Source organism: Salmo trutta, chromosome 29, assembly GCF_901001165.1.
Source record: "Salmo trutta chromosome 29, fSalTru1.1, whole genome shotgun sequence".
Classification (NCBI taxonomy): domain Eukaryota; kingdom Metazoa; phylum Chordata; class Actinopteri; order Salmoniformes; family Salmonidae; genus Salmo; species Salmo trutta.
Window position 1 is genome coordinate 21611638 of NC_042985.1, and position 12154 is coordinate 21623791.

General features: G+C 40.9%; 1 protein-coding gene across 1 annotated transcript; it reads left to right on the plus strand.

The window, feature by feature from the left end:
- The first annotated feature begins 1659 nt into the window (after positions 1 to 1659).
- Positions 1660 to 8731, plus strand: LOC115167124 (transmembrane protein 178B). Its single transcript, XM_029721232.1, has 4 exons — positions 1660 to 2354; positions 6259 to 6372; positions 7071 to 7208; positions 7602 to 8731. The coding sequence occupies exons 1-4, from the start codon at positions 1952 to 1954 to the stop codon at positions 7847 to 7849; spliced, it is 903 nt and encodes a 300-aa protein (XP_029577092.1). The 5' UTR covers positions 1660 to 1951; the 3' UTR covers positions 7850 to 8731.
- Positions 8732 to 12154: the final 3423 nt, after the last annotated feature.

A 12154-nucleotide genomic window follows, 5' to 3' on the forward strand; every position in this document is an offset into this window, starting at 1 on the left:
AATCCATAAACTTAACACCGTTGACCTCGAACATAAATCGCCTCTCTGATCGTCTATCGAAACATGGCACAACATTTCTAACAGGAGATAGATCTTGATCCCACTAAGTCCTAGGAAAGACAAGTCCAGTTCAAGATCAGCGGACCTCCAAACTCAAGTCTAGCACACTTCAAACAAGGCTTATGTATAATTTGTTCAATGTAAATGTTTGATATCTTGTTGTATTTAAAGGGATCACGTATTGCACATAGTATACCCAGAGAAAATTAATGCATGAGCAATGCATGTAAAGTCTTTCAAGGACATCTATTGTTGCGCTATTGGCACTATTGAACAAAGTGGCGATTTCCATTGCTGTCTTTACCTCCCTTTACCTCAGATTAAAAATGGAGACCCATATGTACAATTTTGAATAGGAATATGTCCCCAAAACTTAATTGGTGACACTTTACACTAAATTGCTCTTATACTTACATTTACATTTTAGTCATTTAGCAGACGCTCTTATCCAGAGCGACTTACAGTAGTGAATGCCCCCCGTGGGACTCGAACCCACAACCCTGGCGTTGCACACACCAATGAAATGTATGCATTCACTACTGCAAACACCATGCTCTACCAACTGAGCCACAGGGAAGGCCACTTCCCTTGTGTAATAACAATGTAATTACTCTATTAACAATGTCATTATTCAAGTAATAACATTTAATTAATATGTACACCTTATTGCTTTGTATTGTAAATGATAAAACCTATCCCTAAGTGGATATAGCATAACAGTGCTAAAGTACTGATTGAATGTCTCTCCAAAGTTGTGTAAAACTTTTCTTTGATATACGTTAGCAGTGTTTTTGGATCAGCCGAGCCTGAGTGAAGGAGGAATACAGTTTGATTCATCTTAAATATTGATGTTGTTATCATGTAGCCCAGGGGTCTCCAACCTTGTTCCTGGAGAGCTACCCTGCTGTTGGTTTTCCCTCCAATCCCAGTTGTAACTAACCTGGTTCAGTTTATCAAACAGCTAATTATTAGAATCAGGTGTGCTAGATTAGGGTTGGAGTGGAAACCTACAGCTCTCCAGGAACAGGGTTGTAGAGCCCTGATGTAGGCCTTGGAATCCCTTGGTCAGTGTGTCTCCATGTTGTTTTATATATTGAAACGTTCACTATATTGAAAGGCTGTGGGCTCAATTCAATCAAACCTGGATTGTGGTAGCTTGTAAACAAAGACACCAACCATTGCTGTGGTGGGTCCAATTGAATTTCAGCTCACACCTGTCTCAGTGCGTTTGTCAACTGTGCACAGAAAAGGCTTGTAATGAAATATGTTGGGTTACAAATAGGTTTTAATCCAGCATGTGGTCCATGTGCATGTGTGTTTCTTCATGATACATAAAACATGGCCCAATATATATACTTAATATGATAGTAAAACAACTGTCAGGTCCTTACAGTTGTAGCAGATCCCAATGTCCCAAATAATAACAATAATACTACTAATAATACATATGATATAATTCGTATATTAACACATTGTATTCATATTTAATCAATCATACATGTTTACCCCTAGTATTATTATTATGATTATTATTATTATTGAACAACCTGCTGGAGATCTATTGCCAGAGCTTAGTTTCTTCCCATCCTACTGAAACCCGAGAGGAGAGAGAGTGCATTGCATCACTACCCACTCCTCGCAGCATTGGTCGCCATCCATCCACCTCTCCTCTTTCCAGTACCTAAACAGATGGTGGAAAAATCATCACATCTGCCGGGACGCAGGACAACAATAGACAGCATCTAGCCCAAGAGAACCGGGGCGTCCATCATGTTTGCTGTCAAGAGTTCCATGAGGCTGTGAGCGCCGTCGGGATTTTTGACACGGGGTACCATCACGGCAGCCGAGGATTCTTCTCGCGACTGTCTGGGCTCTCCATCGAGTGGGGAAGATGGCCGCCATGAAAATTTTAACCAGCAGTGGGCTGTTCTTAGCGTTCTGTGCGTTGGGGTTGCTAGCCATGGCAATCTGCACCGACTATTGGTATGAGACAGATGCGCGGAGACACCGAGAAAGGTGTAAAAACTACGCCAACAAGAGAAACGACCCGGGATACATCTATATCTCAAATAGCAATCTCCCCCTCCAGATGCCCCCAAAGGGCATTGAAAGGAAAGGTAACAGTCCAAGTGCCGGAGCTCAGCCTCTTATTAGGGAAAAACGGCACTTTCTGGCTGCAGCATCAGCTATGGAGTCCCACTGCAGTCGCCAGTTCAATTCAACCATCTCTGGGCTCTGGAGAAAGTGTCATCGAGATGGATTTGACCTGGAGACAGAGGATCTCATATATAAAGGTAAGGATGCTACAGCTAATAGCCTACATCAGGCCCTGGTGTGATGTGGTACTGATGTTGCTCATTGAGTGTAAGCATGATGCTCAGATCCATGCTTAACATGATCATATTGATACACTGGGCATGGGATTAACTGATGCTCGTAACTGTCACTGTAGGGCCGTTGCCATGATAATATTTTACAAGAGGGGCTTTTGTTCATCATTGTAAACTTCAGTAGCAAATAAATCATCAGTAAATAATCTAGATGGGAATGCCAGTTGTACACGTGACGCCGAAGACGTGAAAGCTGCGTATTTTTTACGCTTTGTGTGTACAATGCTGTCCATGGTGCTGAATTTCTTTTCAGGCTTTGCGCCCAGTCCGTTCGCCTAGCAGCAGCACGCTATGGCGGAGGAAAGGGGGTCTTCCCTTGTAGAAGCGAAACGGTTTTTGTCTCAGGTGCTATTTGGACTGCTCGATTTTGCTGAGTGCATTTGGCATCTGTTACTTTAAAATACTAGATAATGTGTTATGGGTGATGCGTCGACTGCCACGGGGGAGATCGAGAGAAGACCAACGACTGAATTATTGATAAACATCCTGGTTCGTGGGAATTTTGAGCTGCAGGAGAGAAAATCACAGATCATGGAACTCTCGCAGAACTGCCTCGTCCGATACATAACAGCAGGGCTTTCTGTGCAATGCCATGAGGCGTTCATGACTGACTACTCTGAGATTCTGACGAATAATGAGAGAACAACAGCATCAATGTCAGCATAAACACAGTACCTTCGTTCAAGGAAATTCAGGACACTGAATATTTTGGAGAATTTCCCACAAATTATAGCATGTTTGTTTACCAGGATTTTTTCCTTATGTATTCAGTCAGATTCAAACTGTCCAGAGTAGGCCTAGAGGACAGTGAAAACATACATGTTCATGGGTTGTTCCAAGAAAATAAAGTTCCTTTTGCATCCCTTTGATATTTTAAGTTGAAATTGTGCACCAATGTTTAATTTTAAAAGCCTGTTATATTAAATGAAATGGAGAATTCAATAAATCTTTAGATTTGTAACAATAATAAAGACTGTGGTGCCAATATTAAGCATTTTCACATGTCACTCTGTGCACCCTCAGTGACTTCTAGGAAGATTTTAACCCACTTAACCCCAAAACGTATCCAAGTTTTCAGCATCATTGTAAAGCCCTAATTATTTTTGTTGCTTTGAAAAATTCATTTCTGAACACTATTATTTATTTGATGTGAATTGTGAATCATTTACGTCCGTCCCTCTTTTAAGGTCAACCCTGTTACGTGAACTGAGCTCTTGTTTTTATATGGTGAAACGATTCATTTTTCTAAAGAAACTCTGAACACCTAATAGATGGGTTAGCTGACAACGTCACGAAAACGATGCTCGCGATTCAGTGGGGAAGAAGTCTGTGTTGTTATTCTGGAAGGCCAACTAAGAACAATGACAAGCTGCCTGCCATGTGGGGAATCGTATGTGGCTCGTTTCAGCTAGTTTTATCTTGTTCTCGATACCATGTCTTGTTTTGACTGATGTCATGTCTATGCTATTATGGCTCAAATTTGCTAGCTAGCTAACCAACAACTGTAACGACGTATTTGAGAGACAACAAGTAAGTGCTCATTGTGCAAATGTATTTGTTTTCAATAAACATGGGAGAGGAAATACAGTTTATATGTTGTCAACAATCTAAGCCAACCCTGTCTGTTTATGCCCCATAGCTGCGCATGCATCGGTTTTGTTAATCAACCAACACATCTATAGTAAAATCATAGTGTAAAAGCAGGTGAGCTGGTTCTCTTTTTTTGCCTGTTTTGTGGTGGAAAACTGAGCGGGACGAGCATAACACGTCAACCCTATAAATGTTTTAACAATGTAATTTTTGGGGGTGAAGCTTGCATTTAATTGTTATTCTGTTTCAAACAACAATCTTCCATTCCCCATGTCATAAGTGGATTTATGGCTGACTTCAACCCTGTTAAGGTCAACCCTGTTAAGGTCAACCCTGTTACTTTATTTGGCACTTAATATAGTCATTTTTTTTATTTAACTTGAGTTTTTTTTTTCTACATGTGGTCTTTATGACAGAATGTTACAATTAGGTAAAATCAACAACAAAAAATATAATAAAGTTACACTTCTCAAAAGGCCCCGAATTGGTGGAATGACCCTCATGCTGAGGTAAACAGTTACTGTTGTCAGAATTGTGGGAAAGTGAGCTGCTTTCTTTGATAGAATAAGGTCATCTGTAGCATATCATAAATCGACAACAAAATCCACTACACCCTCAGGTTGAATTGCATTGAGACACATAGGCCCACTGGACAACATGATATTCTCTCTAGTTGCTCCCTTGTTTATCAGAATGATGAGTTGGTCTGCATCTGCAGACACCTCACAACTCAAACCTCAAAGTGTCTCTATAGTGAAGTTAGTAGGTCTGTATACCACCACCACCACAGTAATACTGATATAAGTAACCTGGTGGGACCAGGGGGTAGCCACTAGCCAGATATGTTTGTGATTCAATGCTACACCTATGGCATGAAAACAAACGACAGATGAGTTGGCTTAAGCACAAACAGATCTGGCTACCACCACGCTATGAGACCAGAGCACATTGAAAGTGATTAATTTGGCCAATACTATAGATTCTCCTCAGTTACTGGGACATGGAACCCAATCCAGAAATGTCTATTTCCTCTCTCAGGCTGCTACAGTTCCATATGAGGCTGTGAACTGTTGGCTCCATGTTCTAGCCTGCATACAGTACTTTTTACTTCCTTAGCTTCACGTAGCTGAATGTTTGCAGCTGAAGTTCAGGTGTTCTAAGAGTGGAGCTTCACACTGTGACTTTTGACAACTCTATCACATTTGGTAGGTCAATAACAATGTGTTGGTGATATCCCTGCCTCAACATTGGGTTCTCACATTTGATTACTTGTTTTTGCTGCCTTTGACCTAAAATGTATCAAATAATATTAGCGAGTAGGTAGTCAGATCTGCTACTCAGCAAGTGCTTAGCAAATTGGTCTCCATCCATTGTTCTTGGTCTTGAGACTCACACAGTGTTTGATTTTGCAGAAGTAGTCATGGGACATAAATGTCTCACCGCTCATCTGAATGTATTGTGCTTCCCCAACGAACATGAGAACAATGAATTATGTATTCGGTACTCTGAACTGAGTGAACTCAATGCTAAATCCTTGTAAACCCTTTTTTGAACATTCACACTAGTTCATCTTTTCTTTTTTGATTCGTCCTGTTGTTTATGCCAGAACCATACAGCCTTTTCCATTCATGGTGACTGACTAGGCTTCATGACAGGGGTCTTCTTCCACACTTACAAAGCCACTTCATAAACATATTCCAGCATAAATCTCCCTTCTCCCTGATCTAACAAGTAACTGATGGTAAATCAACCACAATGATTACAGTACACAACATCCAGGAATATGTGAAGATATTTGCAATAATCATATGTCATTTGAGCATACATAGGTGGTCTATCTCATCGCAGTGATATGATGAAACAGTAATGCAAGACTCGTCTCTTCCTGTTGTTATAATTGGTCTGGATACCCACCTCGCACTGAGAGAGCCTAATTAGAGGCTGATCTACATGAATGATGCCGGATGCTGTTTCTGCTCTGAATCACAGCTAGCTGTCTCTCACTTTGTGGCACACTGAGGATATTGCATGATGACATCATTCACAGTGACACAAAGGACTCCAAAAACAATTATCTTTTAGAACTACTGTAGTGTCTACGTGCTTAACTGAGTCACTATATTCAGTGTGGTTGAGTTTATTGTCTGCAAAGCAGCCTGTTTTATCAAGATCTTATCAAGACTGTGTTTCTATCATAATCATAAACTCTTTTCTTCAGGATTGATTCAGCGGTGCATCCCAGTCAAGTATCACTACTCTTCCTCCATCCTTCCGCGGAATTTACCCATCAACATCACCAAGACCATCCGTCAGGATGAGTGGCATGCACTCCGTAAGTCTGAGCCTGTCTGTCTGTCTGTCTGTCTGTCTCTGTCTGTCTGTCTGTCTGTCTGTCTGTCTGTCTGTCTGTCTGTCTGTCTGTCTGTCTGTCTGTCTGTCTGTCTGTCTGTCTGTCTGTCTGTCTGTCTGTCTGTCTGTCTGTCTGTCTGTCTGTCTGTCTGTCTGTCTGTCTGGCTGTCTGGCTGGCTGGCTGGCTGGCTGGCTGGCTGGCTGGCTGGCTGGCTGGCTGGCTGTCTAATGGCTGTCTTACTGGCTGTCTTACTGGCTGTCTTACTGGCTGTACAGTATGTCTGGACTCTCCCTGGGTTCAATCATTTTCTCTCTCTCTCTAGTTCTCTTTCTCTCTAACTGTTATCTCAGGATCAAATAAATTTAAAGTGTCGGCCATTGAGAGCAATTTCATCTTCTTCTTATCGCTGTTCACCCCTCCCTGTCGCCCTCTCTAGTTCTGATATCCTTCAAAAAGATAAGGAAGATTACATGGTTCCATGAAGGAAGTGACAGGGATTTGTAAGGGTGTATGGCTCTATTTGTGTCAGGAATATTTTGGTGTATCATATGCCGTGAATATGATTGTGCAGACATTGCATTTCTGTGCTGGGCATGCTGTAGATCTCACTGGGCCTCCTGCTCTGATCTCCACTGTTCTTTGTCCACAAAAATGATGGAGGTGTGTGTCTGTTGGTGCAGATCTACGCAGGATGACAGCTGGCTTTGTGGGCATGGCCGTGTCCATCATCCTGTTTGGCTGGATTATCGGAGTGTTGGGCTGCTGTCAGCAGCATGACCTAATGCAGTATGTAGCTGGACTACTCTTTCTCATGGGAGGTAAGAGCTGGCTCCCCTCTCTGTTGTGTGTGTGTGTGTGTGTGTGTGTGTGTGTGTGTGTGTGTGTGTGTGTGTGTGTGTGTGTGTGTGTGTGTGTGTGTGTGTGTGTGTGCGTGTGTGCGTGTGCGTGTCTTTGTTTGATACATTGTGTAGACTACAGTAGTTGTAGGTATATCCGCTTGTGTGTGAGAGAGAGCTATATGTGTGAACACATATAGGTTTATATAATAAGATGTACAAGAAACTCATGACATGGAGTGTGAAGATGTTACCATTTATTGTCTGGCTGACCCACTAGGCCTACCAACATAGGAATGACACAATACTGTATATAGTTCATTGAAGTTGCTGTGAATCCCATACGTTTCCGTTTGTCTCCTTGTCCTCCCTCAGGAACGTGTTGTATCATTTCCCTGTGTACGTGTGTGGCGGGCATCAACTTTGAGCTGTCGCGTTACCCACGCTACATGTATGGCCTCCCAGAGGATATTAGCCATGGCTACGGCTGGTCCATGTTCTGTGCCTGGGGGGGCTTAGGCCTCACTCTGCTGGCTGGTTTCCTGTGCACCCTGGCCCCATCCCTAAGCACCCCCTCCCGTACAACCGTCCACAAGCCCAGGCAGGAGAACGGAACCGTGTGATGGGACTGTGTGACTGGCCCACAAAGCGCACAAATAAGCAACACCCATCCAACTTCGTCCAACGTTTTTGTCCAACCACCATTTCACCTCATCCCCCTTCCCTGTCCATACCACCCCTGTCATCCATCTGAATCATGAGTGTACCAGATAAATTGTACATGGGAGAACAGAGCAAAGACAAACCTAATTAAACTGTACTATTTACTGTACATCTAAGACACACAGAGCAATGGCCCCCAGAGTACTTTGGGACATGGCAAGACCTTTTTGTTGTTAAACGTTTGACTACTAACTCTATGGCAGCCTAAAGGCGACTGTTTGTCTGGTTTTTTTTTTCAAGAGGAATTGTCTTAAAATGGTGCTCTCTTTTAACACACACAACACAGAACACAGTTCAAGAGCTTAAAAAGAAACAACAAGCATCTCTAAATGGAACAAACCAACAAACAAGAAAATGTGGCAGAACATCCTGTCATCATTCCTCTTTTAGTCGGGTGGTCTGTACTGTGTTTGTTATTGTTCGCAACTAAAAATTATGCTGGCATAAACTGTCCGTTGTTTTGAATCAGCTGACTGATGTCAAGCATTATCCCTAGGAAGGACTTTACAGTTTAAGCCTAAAACCTGCTTCTTGCAGCAGAGGACCAAGAGCACAACATGGAAATAGCAGGGGTGGAACAGCAAGATACAATTTTGAAGAGCAAATCTTTCAGCGCTTCTATGATTCAGTATGTACAAATGCATCTCTACGTAGATTCAGGTCATTGTTTGTATACAGTAACTCTTGAATAAGAAAAAATGTTTCTGTTTGTTTCGAGGTAACAATGGAAATTTGGGTCTTCAGTGATGTTGTTTGCTGGAATAAATTGTATGCTTAATGATTAGAAGAATAAGATTGATGGCGAGGCGCATTAAGTATTGTTTGAGAGTAGCAGAGGCAGTTAAAGGTCCAGTGCAGTCAAAAATGTGATTTGTCTGTGTTTTATATATATTTCCACACTATGAGGTTGGAATAATACTGTGAAATGCTGATAATGCCATTTTAGTGTAAGAGCTGTTTGATCAGTTTTCCCCTCCCCACTCAGAACATTCCCAGACAGTCCTAGCAAAATTCTTGCTTGAGAAATTGCTCTTTGCTAAGAAGCTATTTTAATTGAAAACAATCACAGTAAGGTACTTGATTATTACCCAGAAAAGATTTGATATTGAAATAAGAACATCTGCATTGGACCTTTAAGGAACAGTAAATATTGTATGTTGAAGGACATGGTTCAATGAAAAAAAAAAGTAACCTTCTGGTAACACATTCAAACTTAGAATTAATGACAGACGGTAATTTACAGTTATAAGTGAAATACCTGCCGTCTTGGATTTGGCAGGAATTGAACGGCAGACACCAGTGTTGGACTTGCATTTAATGTATTCTGTCACAAAAACCTTCACATAGCACAACACATTGTAGCAAGTATCAATGCATTGAGTGATTTGGTTTGTGTGAATTGCTGCAAAATGCAGGTATTTGCACAGCATAGATTCCCAAAGCTTCTGTTAAAGTTTATCATTGAATCCATGTCTTATTCAACACAACATTTCTGTTAATATTCTTCTGTAAGTGAAAATGGGTAATGTTGAGATTTACATTGAGAGAACAGTAGGGCTGTGAAAAGTCATACTCAATGTCATGTTTACATCAGTAACACCACTGGTATGTTGTTTTTTCCTGTCTACCAATCCTTCTCTCCTCACGTTTGAGGCAGGGGTGTCTGCTCTTGCCCATAGCTATTCTCTGTATTCTTCCTCAGTAGGGGGAAACTAGGAATCAGCTTAGGTCTCTTGGAGACAAGACCAATAATGTGGCAGCTTGTAAGCAGACAACATGATGTCCTGTTAAAGCATCAACTGCATAATTTCAGTATGAAGGATCCCTATTGAGTCGACCACTTTCCTGCCAGTGGGCTGAATGAATTGAGGGAGCTCACCATTTCTTAATTTCAGTGCCACTTTTGCCCCAGGCAACAGGCAGTCTTACTGGCCCTTTGCAGTTTTCTGAGTCCCCTTCGCAATTCATTGAGATCAGGAGAGGTCAAAAGGCCCTCATTTGGGTAACATTTGATTAATGTACTCTGTAAGTGCACAGTTCTTGCAGGATTTGAGAGGTGTAATACTGATACAAGCACACTTGTGTATTACATAAAGGGTCTGGGATGAAACTCAGGCCATGTCGGGAGTTTGTTTGTGGCAGGTCTGGGTCCAGACAGGCTTTGGAGGCTAGCACTACACATGAATTACGATGGAATTACAGGTAAGATGGCATTTATGTATTTTGTGAGTACAGAGTACTCAAGGAACACTGTTTTGTTACCTATATTAAAAAAAGCACACTCATTGTGACACTTTTTCAGCAGTGTTATGAGGTGAGGTGATGAGCTATAACCTTTCCAGTGAATTAGTGTTTGACTGTAGATAAAAACATTGCCTCAAAGGGACTACAAAGTGAAACATCCAAACATTGTTACTACATGTAGCACCACCTCAGACTTGTAAAAGAGTTGTGGATATTGGTGGTGTTCTGCTGCCATTCTGAACTCATCCACAGTCTTCTCCTCTAGTTTATATCAACACACATGTACAGGTTTTGTCCCTTAGATCTCTAAATTGGCCAATGGTATTGAATGCATGGATAATTGCTACAATAAACAATACATGTATTGCAATTGTGTTGTTTGAATAATGATTAAGGTTTTGTTGCTAATCTGGTTGATAGAGAAAAATCTGGGTAGCATAACAAGATTTCTGAAAAAGTAGTAAAATGGCCACGTAAAAAAGAATGAGAAGCACAATATAAAACTTGTATGCAAAAGTGACAGCAAAATACTTCTCTTATTGGGACTTCTAGTGTTTCATGAGGAACTGGAAAGTGTTCAGTGTGAGCAATGTGGGACACTGTGTACAAATGCCACAATTTCAAGTGGCACCTCTTTAAGTAGCACTGCTATGATTTTCTACAAGTCATTTATACTGGATCAATCCACGAGGATGGAGAAAGACGATTAAAAGACATTATAGTCTCGCATGAGATCATTATGGTTCATTTCTTTTAATGTATTCAAACTTGTGTCCATTTTTTAATCTAATTTATTTTACTGAAATAAAATGTAATTAATATACTATTCTGAAGTCAACTGTGTCTGTATTATTCATGTATTTTAGATGTCTATGTCATCTTATGTCACGACAGAAAACCACTGAGCTTAGGTAAACCTCTTCCTGTGAACTGCCCATCTGGGCTTACAGGTACACTATTTCCCACTCATGGAGAGTATAGTCACATAGGCTATTATGGTTCTTGCAGCCACTGCAGTAAAGTTTTGGACATGTGGCCCATTTTTCAGAGGAGTTACACGAATGCCATGATTTCACAATAAAAGCAACAACCATCATCCATCTCAGTTTGTCTTTCATCAGTATGTAGCACATATTCATTCTCCAAACTAATACAGAACTGATGAGGTTTTGAAAACAATCACATGGATGTTGCTGACATCTGTCAGTTAGTGAGCTGACACTGATTTAGTCCAAATGCTAGGCTTACTTTTAGTGGACCTCAGTGGATGAATTCCCTGTAATAATATTAGGCTGCATTTAGACAGGCAGCCCAATTATGATATTTTTTTCCACCAATAGGTCTTTTGACCAATCACAGATCTTTTCACATTAGATCATCTTAGGGCTGATCTGGTTGGTCAAAAAAATATCATAATTGTGCTGCATGTCTAAATTCAGCCATAGAGGCTAAGAAACCCTGGTCTAAGTGTTGCTTGTATCATCTATTGCTTATGACACAGTGCCACCTAGAGGAGAGTTGGGTATTTTCTGTCTGTGTCCTCAGTCATGTTAATTCCAGCAACTGAGGAAGAGTCAAGGCTGCAGGGTAGTAGCTAACCATCGAACAACTGACTACAGATAAATTGATAGTTCACATTTTTGCCTTTTTTCATGCCCATGTGATGTCATTACATGATATTCAATCAGAGTACATTCCAAAATATACATAAAATAATGAAAAATAAACATTTCATAACTGATCCCTATATCGTCTTCTCTCAGGGTTCTAACAGAAATATTTTATAGTACAATAAAACAATTCTTATAGAGAAATGACTGGACAGTCTTCAGATGAGCCCTCATCCAATGTAGTAAAATACAATTCTAAACGTCATTACCTCTCAGCTATACTAGCCTTTCTGAATCAACTCTTTTAACGACTACAGGATAGATTTTTACTGGTAAGATCACTTTTTCAAA

Coding starts and splice junctions, on each gene's coding strand:
- LOC115167124 (XM_029721232.1), top strand. CDS start 1,952: ATGGCCGCCATGAAAATTTTAACCAGCAGTGGGCTGTTCTTAGCGTTC. Junction 6,373..7,070: donor GGATGAGTGGCATGCACTCC/GTAAGTCTGAGC, acceptor CTGTTGGTGCAG/ATCTACGCAGGATGACAGCT. Junction 7,209..7,601: donor ACTACTCTTTCTCATGGGAG/GTAAGAGCTGGC, acceptor GTCCTCCCTCAG/GAACGTGTTGTATCATTTCC.